Source organism: Colobus angolensis, unplaced genomic scaffold, assembly GCF_000951035.1.
Source record: "Colobus angolensis palliatus isolate OR3802 unplaced genomic scaffold, Cang.pa_1.0 Scaffold400, whole genome shotgun sequence".
In the NCBI taxonomy this organism is placed as follows: Eukaryota; Metazoa; Chordata; class Mammalia; order Primates; family Cercopithecidae; genus Colobus; species Colobus angolensis.
The window spans coordinates 762,859-776,198 of NW_012117378.1; the positions used below are offsets into that span (position 1 = coordinate 762,859).

A 13,340-nucleotide genomic window follows, 5' to 3' on the forward strand; every position below is an offset into this window, starting at 1 on the left:
TCCCTCCCTCCCTCTCTCTCTCTCTCTCTCCTTTCTTTTCGCTTCTTTTTCAGGTTGTATCACCCATTTGAACATAGGATTTGGGAGGCAGGGTCCATTCCACAGCATCTTGCTTGATAAAGAGTTTCATATTGGTTAATCCATATGTGTTTCAGCTGCTTACAGCTGAAGATTATAAGCAGAAGTGGTGAAGTAACTTCATACAGTAAAGGATACAGGAGTGTTTTAAAAATAACTCAATAGGCTTCTCTCATACCAATGGTTTTCATACAGGATAAACAGTATAACATGAAAAATATAAATTCTGATTGGTAGATATCCAACAAAATTGGGGAAAACCATTAAGCCATACTTCATTACAGCTTAGAAAGGACTACAGGTTCTTTCTGCACAGCTATACTCAATAAAAGGAATATGATCACTAAGAAAATAATTATACAATTGGACAGAAAAAAAGACAGAAAAATGAAAGTGGCTAGTTTAAAAATATATCAGACAGTACTTACTTTCTTGTAATCATTTTAACAACAGAATGTAAATAATCTTTGTTACTCTAAAAAAAGAGAAACAATATTTTACTGATACTAAGCATGTCTCATAGTTCTATTAATACAACTTTTTTGCTACATATAAATCTAATTTGTGTGTGAAATGTTATTACATACTAATAATTTTAGTGTTTTTACTTTCTATTAAAAGATTTAAAAATATCCATGTTCTCAAAAAATTTGACTTGAACACAGGAAATATTTCATTCTTTTCCCTTTGCCACAATGTGAAATATTACAATCCAAAATTTACCCTTAAAAACTTACCCTTAAAATTATATACCCTTTAGATATATAAGATTACATAAAATATTATATATCTAAAGATGTTTTGATCTAAAAATGGCCATCTATGAATGGCTTATTTCAAAGAACTACTCTTTTTGAAAACTACTCTTCATTTCCTCAGTATTAAATGACAATAAGCTTACTTCAGAATTACATCATATTTCTCCAGACAGTATTACTCAGCTTGATTCCCACTTACCTTCATGACAATAAACTTTGTGGGCCTTCTCTTCATTGAACAGTGTGCTAGATTAGATGACAGACTCCTGCAAAAAGCTTTTGATGGTTTACCCTCTTGGGATAATTTTTTAAAAGGTAACATGGCATTTACAAGATGTAGCCTCAGGGCCCATAAGCATTTCCAATACAAAATTTTGAAAATATTTTCAGCAATGACAGTTCTATTGTTGAATCTGAGTACTCTGAAAGGCAACTCTGGATGCATGTACTCAAGTTTCTTGTTTAAAAATATCAGACACGATGTAGATAAATCTATTATAGTACTGGAGGCTCTTAACCATAAATTGAATCACTGGCTATTTGTCACACACTGAAACATATTATATTTTGAACACAGCATCAAAGTCATATTTTGTAAGCATTTTATATTCCATTTAAAATTCTTCCTCCAATGTTTTATTACAAATCTAAACATTTTAGACAGACATGTGTTGTGCTAACAGCAAAGAAATAAAGATTCTAATATATAAAATAAGGAAATAGGATGAAACATTTTGGAGATTATGTGCATGCTTTCTTTTAATATTAATAAATTAAACCTGGATGCAATGACTTGAATCTTTCATTTCTATTTTTCTAATAGTTCTTCTATTGCTTGTTTTGTTTAGAGTTTTTTCTGCATTCAAAGACATCTTTATTATAGAAAATTCAAGCAATAGCAAAAAGAATAAAGAGAAGACAACAGATTCCTCTTAATCCCAGCATTTAGAGATAACCATTATTTATATTAATGTACATTATTCCAAAGTTTGCTGATTTTCTGTTTTCTTCATATGTTTCATTTGTTTCTGTATATTTTTTCCCCACCCTCCATCTTTTCCTTCCTTCCTTCATTCCTATTTTATATAGATAGCATTATGTTAAACATGATGCTTTACAGCTTTTCTTCACTTAACAATAGGACATGAACATCACCTTATATCAGTGAGTATAGATATTCATTCTTCTTTCAATGCCTACAGAGTATTACATTGTAGAGATATATAACAAGGTATTTTATCAGCCTCTTATGGGTAGATATTTTGGTTGTTTCTAATATTATGCTTTCATAACACAATGGTGCACTGAAAATCCTTGGAATAATTATATATTGAGCACTTACTCTGTGCCACACATCATTCTAAGTACTTTCAATATATTAGCTAATTTCATCCCCCAACAACCCTATGACATAGGCAATATGATTATCACAATTTTAGGGATAAAGGAAAGTGAGGCATAGAGAAGTAAGTTGCTCAAGTTCACTGGTTGGGTAGTAGAGAAGCTGGCATTTTAACCTTGGTCATCTAAATCCAGAGTCTGTTCTCAACTTCCACACTATACTGCCATATTTTTACAGGGTTTTTGTTTGTTTGTTTTTTAAGACAAGGTCTCGCTCTGTAGCCCAGGCTGGAGTGCAGTGGTGCAATCACGGCTGACTACAGGCTCTATCTCCTGGGCTCAAATGATTCTCCTGCTGCAACCTCCCAAGTAGCTGGGACTACAGTTGCACACCATCACATCTAGTTATTAATATTTTTTTCAGTAGAGATGTGGATCTCACTGTGTTGCCCAGGCTGATTTCAGACTCCTGAGCTCAAGTGATCTTCCTGCCTCAGCACCCCAAAGTGCTGGGATTACAGGCATGAATCCCAACCATTTTCCTGTTTTTATACACTTGCCTGATTATTTCCTTAGGATAAGTTCCCAGAATTTGAATTTCTGAGATAAAGTATATATACATTTAAATTTAACACAGGTTGTCAAATTTCTCTCCAAAAAGTCTTATGGTGCTGATATTTACACAGTACTTCATAGTTTTAAATGGTGTTAGGAACAAAGTGGAAATCTCTGGAGCCATTAAAGAGACCTAGGCTTGAATCTGCTCTATTAATTACTGGGCAAGTTACTTACCTTCTTTAAGCTCTAGGTCCATTATCCCTAAAATCAGGACAGTAATACTTACTTCACAGGGATGTAACACAGGTTATAAATGTCTATAAAAATCATCTACAATCTCTCAAGTATTAGAAAGTCTCTAATCATAGCTGTTGTTACTTAATACAAATTATCTCTTGATTCATATATGCACCTCTTATTGGACTGGGCACATTTTATTACTAGCATCAATTTTAATAATTTTAATTTTGTTTGTAAATATAACTTCTGAGTCACATAATAGGCAGGGATTCTATATTAAATGCAATTCAAATTTAGCATTCTTATATTTCCCACATGAAGCCATTATGTTTTCCTTTTAGATTTACATGTTTAATTCCTTCTCAGCAGTATTGAAGAAGTATTAAGTATATTGTCTGGGATCCAAAAAAGGCACCTATGGGTTGCTTTTTAAAATTAAGAAAACAGTTTTCAACATGGTACAATGATTATTACCATTGAAGAAGGGAATTTGGAGACCATAGGGTGAGAGTAAGGAGAGCTCCTTATTTTGTGTACATACATCTGCGACTGAGACAATCACTACAGAATCCTTCTCTTCGGAGAGCGTCATCCTGGAAACAACAGAGGTCAGTGTCTGTTTCAGGTAACTATAATTTCCTTTATTAACAGTGGAAATGCCCAGCGCAAAAGAAACTGTGGACATAGGAGTATGAAATCATCATTCCATACCACAGAGAAAAACACAGTTTAGCATTCATTCTATGCTTATTTGTATGTTTGGGTTAGTCTTATGGTAATAAAATGAGTGCTTGAAACTGTATTACAAAAATAATCCAAACTGTGTTGATTTTTATCCCATATTTCATTTTCTTTTTGAGGAAATTTGCAGTGGATTGTTAGTAAAAGCACTAAATACACTCCAAGACGTTCTCATATTAAAGGATTTTGGTGTAGCGAAAATAAAACTAACCACTTTCCACTTACTATTGCTTCATCTAACTGGGTATAAAATGTCACATATTAGCAGATTCTCTCTTCTTTTCCTAACAAGGCACTGGGACCCAAAACAGGAAAAAATTACTATGAAATATTTTCATCCGTGAAAAAAATGTATGAAGTAATTTCTAAATGATTTGATGGAATGAATCCACACCTCGAAGTAACTTTTGTTTCCCAAGAATAGCTGGAGCACTAGAGCTCCAAGATGTACACATCTTGGATGTACGGGTGCAGCTAAGATTGAGGCTACCAATCCTAACTATACCAGTACCTGGCCGTAGGGGCTTAGGCAAGATATACAACCCCTCCAGCCTGATGTCCCCACCTTTAAGATAGGGATAAGGACTTCCAGAATGGCTAAGTGAGAAGCTCAGAAAATCCTCTTTCTAGAAAGCAGTACTAAAACTGAAAAAAAAAAAAAAAAGGTCAAAACTGTCATTTCAGTGCCCTGATAAACTGAGAAGTATTTATTTAAGAAAAACCATGGCACTTTGGAAGGAACAGCAGGAATCAGTGTTTCCCTGATTGTCACTGAGTTTGAACATATTTTCACATGTTTATTGGCTTTTTTTTTTTTCTTTGAGATGGAGTCTCACTCTGTCTCCCAGGCTAGAGTGCAGTGGCGCAATCTCAGCTCACTGCAACCTCCACCTCCCAGGTTTGAGCTATTCTCTTGCCTCAGTCTCCTGAGTAGCTAGGATTACAGGCGTGCACCACCATGCCCGACTAACTTTTGTAGTTTTAGTAGAGACAGAGTTTCACCACGTTGACCAGGCTGGTCTCAAACTCCTGACCTCAAGTCATCTGCCCACCTTGGCCTCCCAAAGTGCTGGGATTACTGGCATGTGCCACCGTGCAGGGCCACTTATCGGCTTTCGGATATTCTCTTTTGTAAAATCCTTGTTTAAGCTCTTGCCCATTTCTCTAATGAGTTGTCTGCATTTTTCTTGTTGATTGTATTGATACTCTTTATAGATTCTGAATATGAGCCCTTTGTCAGTTATATGTGTTATTATTAAATATTATCTCCCACTCTTGGTTCCCTTTTCTTTGTTTTGCCCCTTGATGAAGAGAAATTCTTAATTTTTATGTAGTGTAATTTGTCATCCATTTTCTTTATTGTTTGGGTTTTCTGGGTCTTATTGAGAAATCTTTGCTTATCTTCAGGTCATAAAGACATTCTCCTGAGTGATTTTCTAATCGTTTATTGTTTGCCTTTCATATTTAGAGCTGCAATCCACCTGGAATTGATTTTTATGGATAGGTTGAAGCAGGAATCAAGTTTCAAGCTGTAAGCTACAGTATAAAGGCAGTTCCTGGAATGGCTTCCTATGCCTTACAATGCATTTACAAGAGTTTAAAAGGCTCTTAGTGACCTGGTCCTGATCTATCCCTTTTTTTCAACTACCCACACTTTTCAAATTGACCAAATTCCACTCTCACTTCGAAGCTTTTGCACACGCCTTTCTTTTTGCCTAGAATACTCTTCTTCGTCTAGTTTCCTTTGATAATTCTACTTATTTCTCAGGATTCAACTAAATATTAGTCATTTGATCACAATTGTCACTTAATCCTTTCACCAGTTATGCTTCTTACCTTATCTTTCATAGTACTCATCACCCCTTTGGTTGTTACTCATTCCTATCTAGAATGTCAGCTTGGTGACAGCAGAGACACCTTCATGTGTGCTTACATTATAAATCCAGCACTAACATAAAGATTGCCGCATGGTAATGATAATAAGTTGAAAATGAACAAACAATAAATGGGCAAGCCCCTTTATTATCTGACCTGTGTCCATGGTCTTGCTACTAATACCCTCCAGCCCCAATTGTGCATGCAAGGCACACATCCTTTCTAGGCCTTCTTGCCATCTGACTTTTGCACATTTCTTTTCCTCTGTCTGGATGACCACCCTCTACTTTCCGCTGTCCACCGCCCACCACTTTCTTACTTATTCTATTCCAATTCCTTTACCCTTCATGTCGCTTATATGACACTTCTTCCAGAAAGCATAGCACAGGATTTTGGCTCCACCCTAGCATTTCCCTTATCACAGCACTAGTCGCTTTATATTGTAATTACCTTATCATTTGTCTCTATGAAGGTGGGATCTATGTCTTCTTCACCCCATATCCCAGGGCCTAAGAAGTGCCCAGAACAGAGTAGAAGCTTATTAAATGAGGAGAGATGGAAGAATTCACAGATAAGTTGTCATTTAAGCTGAAAAGTCATGTTGGATGAGGGAGTCACGTTACAAATCAGTTATGGTTTGGCAGAGGAGGTATGTTCATTATAGGCAGTGGTTAGCACATGCAGAATATATGAAGCTTGTCCTATCTGTTCTCAAAGAGCTTGGCCTATCTGTGAGAACTGCAAGTGGTTTGTGGTTTCTGGAAAGGAGAGGCATGGCAGAGACTGAGACTTGAAAGATATAGTCTTTTGTCCATATACCCTGCCAAGGGGCTAACTTCACCTCATGTGCACTGAGGTACTGAAGGATTTTAAGCAAGAGTCAAGTATGATCGGTGGTGAATTTTACTAACATATCTTCAAGGAAAGTATGAACAATGGATTGACTTTGGTGATACTAAAGTCATGAGAGAAATTACAAATATGTTTCCATAAACCAGGCAAAAAATGCTGATGGACGGGCTCAATAAAAAATAGTTATAGAGGGGCTTCAGAAAGCAGAATTATCTGAGATCTATTCAGAATACAGAATAAACAAGACTGATGATGGATTCCCTAGTAGGCCTTGCCACTGGCTTCAATCCTCTTACATATGTTTCATGTGTTAGGATATTTTTAGTTACCTGTAACAGAATCTTCCTTAAATTGCTTCTGGTAATTGAGAAGAGCCACCAAAAGGGCCTCAAAACAAGGATAAATATATACATCATGATGGAAGATCAGGAAATAGTTGGGGAATTAGAAAATTTTTCTGGATTTAACACAGCTCTGATAACTGGGTTACCTTAGCCCTCCAGCTCCCTATACAAGAAGGTCTATTGCTTCTCCCAAACACCACCATGTCTCTCCCTCCTTCCTTTCACTCTGTGTCATGGGCTTCCACTTACATTTGATGATGCTTGTGCAAGGCTATGCTTATTCTTGGTATCTAATATCTTATCATTTCTATGCATTGTTTTTCTTGCTTGTGTCTTTCAACTTTTCATCATCCTACAAACTGTAGCTCTTGTACTTTCTCATACATTCACACACACGTATGCATGTATTTGTATATACAGGTAAAAAGTTTTACAAGTATGAACTCAAGAAGTTTCTTAATTTCTCTAAGCCTCAGTTTTTTCAGGTGTAAAAAAGAGATGACAATAATAGGCCCTATTGCATTGGATTGTGAAGATTAAATGAGATAATGTAAGAAAACATAGAACTCAGTAAGTGGAACACAGAATGCAGTAGAAAAACGATGTCATCAGAGGCATATGATATAAAACAACACTACTTATTCCTACGGAACTGTCTGGAGCAGAGATCAGCAACCTTTTTTTTTTTTTTAAATAAAGGGGCAGATAGTAAGCATTTTTGGCTGTTGGGTTATAACATCTCTGTTGCAACTACTCAACTCTGCCATTGGAGCACAAAAGCAGACATAGACAAGTAAATGGATAAGCGTAACTATGTTCCAACGAAACTGTGTGTTAAAACACGGAGCCGATGGGCCTGGCCTAGAGCGACTCACTCACTGGAATGAGTGAGATTTGTAGGAATGGCAGCTATCCTGAGGCTTAGCTTAATATTCCTGCTTCAAACTCCAAAGCTTCTTGTCTTGTATACCTGGTGAACCTGAACTTATGTGTCAAGTCTTACCTCAAGCATCACCTGTTCTATAAAGCTATTACTGACCTTGGTCTCCAGAAAGACTGGGAAATAGGAAAATAACCAGGTAAGCATAGATTTACCAAAACCAAGGAGAAAAGATTTGCCAAACATTTGGCATATGCTTAATTATATTTGACTTATATTTCTTATTTTCAAAGCATTTGCATTACGCTAAATTTGAATTCAAGTCACCAAATATTTATGAAACTATTATTTTCTGCCAGACAACATACTGACTTCCAGTAATCCAAATTAATGCCAGATAGGCTGGTAGTCTGCATATCAATCTAAGATATTAATGGGTTACATTTTAAAACTTTAAAGTATGTCCCCAAGGATCAAAATATCTGTATTTAATTTTCCAATTCTAAGTTTTCTTACCACCAGTTTTCCCTTTGCCAATGATTACATCAGGATAAATTCTGCCTTCTTTCCTTATATGAGGAAAAAAGAACTTTAAGTCTTCAAATGTATTAGATACTGTTTCATTTTTATTTAATATGTCTGCTTTCTGTGCAACTGAAAGAAAAGAAATAATGCTTCTGAGTATATGATTATAGGGATTTTTCTCCCTCTGGAATAATTTTTTTAAAGGGGTGTTAATAAACTCACAGATTCATTTAGCGTTCAATGTATAAAAGAAATACTCTAAAATGTAAATTATAAAAATAATAATGCTAAAAATATAGTTCAACTATTATTGATTCATATTTATTTATAAAGTAATATTTAATTTAAGCCTAGAATTATAAGATACATGGAAGACAATAGAACTGTCAGTTCCAAATGAAAAAAGTATAACTGAAAGACGCTGTAATTCGTTTACTCTTCTACTTTGATTAATATCACTTTATTAAATTTGTATCTTTATAGCTTTACTTTGTAGCCCCTAAATTTAATGACTGTATTTGTAGCCTTCATTAGAATTTGCCTCTACAATTTTGAAAAAGAAAATGTTAGAGGACGCACATTGCCCAATTTTAATTCATAATAAATAACAATGTAATAAAAACAGTGTCATATAAAAAATAGATATATAAACAATGGAACAGACCATAGAATATAGAAGTAAGTTCACAAAAATATGGTTGACTGACTTAAGACAAAGTTGCAAAGGTAGCTGAACGCAGAAAAGATAGTTGATAAAGGTGTTTGAACACTTGGACATCTATGTGGAAAAAAATGAATATTGACTTGTTTTTCATGCTGTTTATAAAAATTAGCTTAAAAATGTTCATAGACATAAATGTAAAACATAAACCTACAAATTTTTAAAAAAGAAAAACAAACAAGCAAACCTTCATGACCCTGAGATAGGTAAAGAGATCTTAGATACAATATAACAATACAAAAAAAAACAAAATACATAAAAGAAAAATTCACAAATTAGACTTCATCAAAAAATTAAAAATGCTTGCTCCCTGAAAGCATCATAAAGAGAATGAAAGAGTGTCACCAACTGGAAGAAAGTATTTCCAAGTCACATATCCATCTGAAATGTATCCAGGATAATGTGTAGCACTCTCTTAAAACTCAGTGAGGAAACAAAATCACCCAGTTAAAGAAACTGGCAAAACAGGAGTTTGAGAATGGCATGAGCAACATAGCAAAACCCCCATCTCTAAACACACACATACACACACACACACACACACACACACTGGGGCATGCGCCTGGAGTCCCAGCTGCTCAGGAAGCTGAGGTGGGAGGATCCCTTGAGCTCAGAGGTGAAGGCTGCAGTGAGCCATGATTGTGCCATTGCATTCCCCGTTTGAATGGACATGTCACCAAAGAAGACATCTGGATGGCAAATAGTAAAACTGTTCAACATCATTAGTTTCTGGGAAATGCAATATAAAGCCATGAGATATCATGACATTAGAGTGGCTATAATAGGACAGGTATGGTCCCGTAATTCAGCACTTTGGAAGGCTGAGGTGGGAGGCTTGCTTGAGGCCAGGAGTCCAAGATCAGCCTGGGCAACATAGAGAGACCCCATCTCTACAAAAAATAAAATTAGCCAGGTGTGGCAGCACATGACTGTAGTCCCAGCTACTTGGGAGACTGAGATAGGAGGATTGCTTGGGCCCAGGAGGTGGAGGCTGCAGTGAGCCATGACTGCACCATTGCCCTCAAGCTTGGGCAACAGAGCAAGAGCCTATTTAAAAAAATGGCTATAATAAACTGGAGTGACTAAAACTCTCATACATTACTGGACGGAGTGAAAAATGGTACAGCTACTCTGGAAAACAGTATGGTAGTTTCTTATAAAGTTAAACATATACTTACCTATGCCCTATCAATCCTACTTCTACATATTAATTCTAAAAAAATTAAAACTTATCTTCATACCAAATACATGTCATGAATGCTTATAGGAACATCTATTTGTAATTGCCCAAACCTGAAAATAACCCAAATGCCTTTCAATTGGTGAGAGGATAAACAATATGTCCATTGAACATAGATACAATGAAATGCTACTCAGCACTAAAAACAGAACAATTGGTCACACGACAATTTGGGTAAATTCTGTGCTAAGTGATAGAAGCAAGTTTCAAAGGGTTACACATTGTTTGATTGCATTTGTATGGCTTCTGGAAAAGGCAAAGCAATAAGAACAGAGATCTAATCAGTGATTGCCAGGGATTAAGAGTGGGGGGAGGACTGGAGTACAAAGGGGATGCACAAGGCAGAAATTTTTTTCTGGAGAAATGGAAAACCACTGAAGGTTTATATGAGAAAAATTGGCTGTATGTTACTAGTCACTCAGATAAAGCAGGAAAATTGTCTGACTAATGTAGCAGAAATGATGATAGAAAATGTGGACAAATTTTTGAGATATATAGAATGGTGAACCAACCAGGATTGCTTATTACTGACATGGAAGTATGCAAGAGGCAGAGGGAGGGGTCAGAGATGATCCTCAGGTTTCTGGTTGCATCTATTGAATGGATCATGGATGGTGGTGCAATTCACAGAGCCAGAAAGCACAGGAAGACTACTTCCTGGTCGAGATGAGAGAAAGTAGGTCAGTGATATCTCTTACCTGATTTTTGCATGTCTCACAATAAAAGAACCAGTACTGATTTAGTTAAGTTTATAGAGAGAAGATGCCCTAAAATCATAAGACATTGAATCTACATTTCCAAAAACAAAACAAAACAAAACAAACAAATCACAATATACAAAAACAAAACCAACACAAACCTAAGTTTCCTGATGAATTTTCTCTCTTTGTAATTTCATACTTTATTCGATTCAAAACTTTCATCATCTCTTGGCTATTTTTTTCAGTTTTGTTTCTTAAGTGTAGCATATTTTCTTTAAACTCCAAAATATGGTTTCTACAATTAATTAATTGATTATCTGCAATGAAAATATATGTATATATTTGTAAATGTAGCCATGGTGTCACACAATTTTCTATAATAGATAAGAATGTAAAATATAAGTTTCAATATAGTTATATATAGTACTATGCATGTATTATATATATACACACAATACGATATACATATAGTATGTACTGCATGTGTAAATACGTGCATAGGTACAAATATAAAAGACTGGAAAAAAAGAACAAAATGTTAAATATAGTGATATGTGGAAGGTGGAGTTAGCAATGATTTTTTGCTTTATTACTCTGTGCTCTTCTTTGTTTTCCAAATTTTCCGTGGTGTGTATGTATCAGATTTGTATTAGAGTGTAATCCCATTAACCCCCCAAAAATACATCTAAGAGATTATCTGAAGAAAATTATGAGGAATATGTACACAGATTTGGACTAAGGATATTTAACATAGGCCATAGTATTTAGCATGATTTTTAAAAATTGGGAATGACCAAAGTACCCAACAGTAGGAAATTTGCTAAATAAATTACAGAATACTCTTTTAAGAGTTCTGATGGCTCTGATGTCAAATCATACATAATATGCTTAATATTTGTGTTATCTGGGGAAAATTACTTAATTTTTGTTTGCCTCTGCTCCTTTTGGTGTAAATGCATACATAAAAATCCCTGCCTCAGAGCTGTTGTGAAGAGATGTAATGATGATGCACATAAACTAAAGTTTCAGGATACAAAATCAACAGTAGAGTTTCTATCCACTAACAACAAGCTATCTAGGAAAGAAATCTATTAAACCACCCCATTTACAATGGCAACAATAAAATACTTAGGAATAAATTTAACCAAGGAGGCAAAAGAGCAGTGCACTGAAAACTATACAATCTGGGTGAAAGAAATTGAATACACAAATAAACGGAAAGATATCACATATTCATGGATTAGAAGAATATTGTTAAAATGTCTATACTACCAAAACAATCGACAGATTCAATGCAATCCCTTTAAAAATTCCAATTACATTTTTCACAGAAACAGAAAAAGAAACCCTGCAATTCATATGAAACCACAAAAGACCCCCAAAAGCCAAAAAAATCTTGAATGAAAAGAATAAAGCTGGAGACATCACACTGCTTGACTTTAAAATACATTGCAAAGCTATGATAATCAAAACAGCATGGTACTGGCATAATAAGAGACACATAGACCAATAGAACAAAATAGGGAAACCAGAAATAAATTCACGCATTTACAGTAACTTGATCTTTGACAAAGTTGCCAAGAACACACAACAGGGAAAAAACAGTGTCTGCAATAAAAGTGTGTTGAGAAAACTAGATATCCACATGCAGAAGAATGAAGTTAGATCTTTATTTTAACCCACATACAAAATCAACTAAAAATGGATGAAAGGCTTAAGTGTAAGACCTGAAACTGTAAGATTAATAGAAGAAAACATTAGGAAAAAGCTTCATGACCTTGGTCTGAGCAATGATTTTTCAGATATGACTCCAAAATCACAGACAACAAAAAACAAAATAAACAAATGGAATTACATCAGGTTAAACAAGCTTATGCACAGCAAAGTAAACAATTAACAGAGTGAAGAGACAACATGGATTGAAAATACTTCAACCCAAGAGACAATCTATGGGTTCAAATTTGTCCAGTGGGAGAAAATATTTGCAAACCATACATCTGATAAGAGGTTAATATCTAAAATATATAAGAAACTCAAACACTCAATAACAAACAAACAAAAAAAAGTAAAACATCGGCAAAAGATTTGAATGGATATTTGTCAAAACAAGACAAACAAATGGCCATGTATATAAAAAAGTGCTTGATACCACAAATCATCAGCGAAATGCAAATTAAAACAATGAGTTACCACGTCACACCTGTTAGAATGGCTCTCATCAGAGACAAAAGGTGAGAATATGGAGAGAAAGAAACTCTTGCACACTGTTGGCAGGAATATAAATTAGTGTAGCCATTATGGAACACAGTATGGAGGCTCCTTAAAAAATTAAAAATAGAACTGCATAATGCAGCAATCCCACTGTTGGGTATGTATTCAAAGGAAATAAAGTCTGTATGTTGGATGGATGTTATGGCTCACACCTGTAAACTCAGCACTTTGGGAGATCAAAGTGAGAGGACTGCTTGAGCTCAGGAGTTCAAGGC

At 35.1% G+C, this 13,340-nt stretch overlaps 1 protein-coding gene across 1 annotated transcript in view; it reads right to left on the reverse strand.

Annotated features, from left to right (window-relative positions):
• MGAT4D (MGAT4 family, member D) overlaps positions 1 to 13,340 on the reverse strand; it is a 54,848-nt gene that overhangs the window by 29,507 nt on the left and 12,001 nt on the right. The window contains exons 2-5 of the mRNA XM_011955802.1: positions 11,013 to 11,171; positions 8,184 to 8,321; positions 3,517 to 3,650; positions 507 to 553 (exon numbers count right to left, since the gene is read on the reverse strand). Of these exons, the coding sequence (XP_011811192.1) occupies positions 507 to 553; positions 3,517 to 3,650; positions 8,184 to 8,321; positions 11,013 to 11,171 (478 nt within the window). The remainder of the gene's footprint in view (positions 1 to 506; positions 554 to 3,516; positions 3,651 to 8,183; positions 8,322 to 11,012; positions 11,172 to 13,340) is intronic.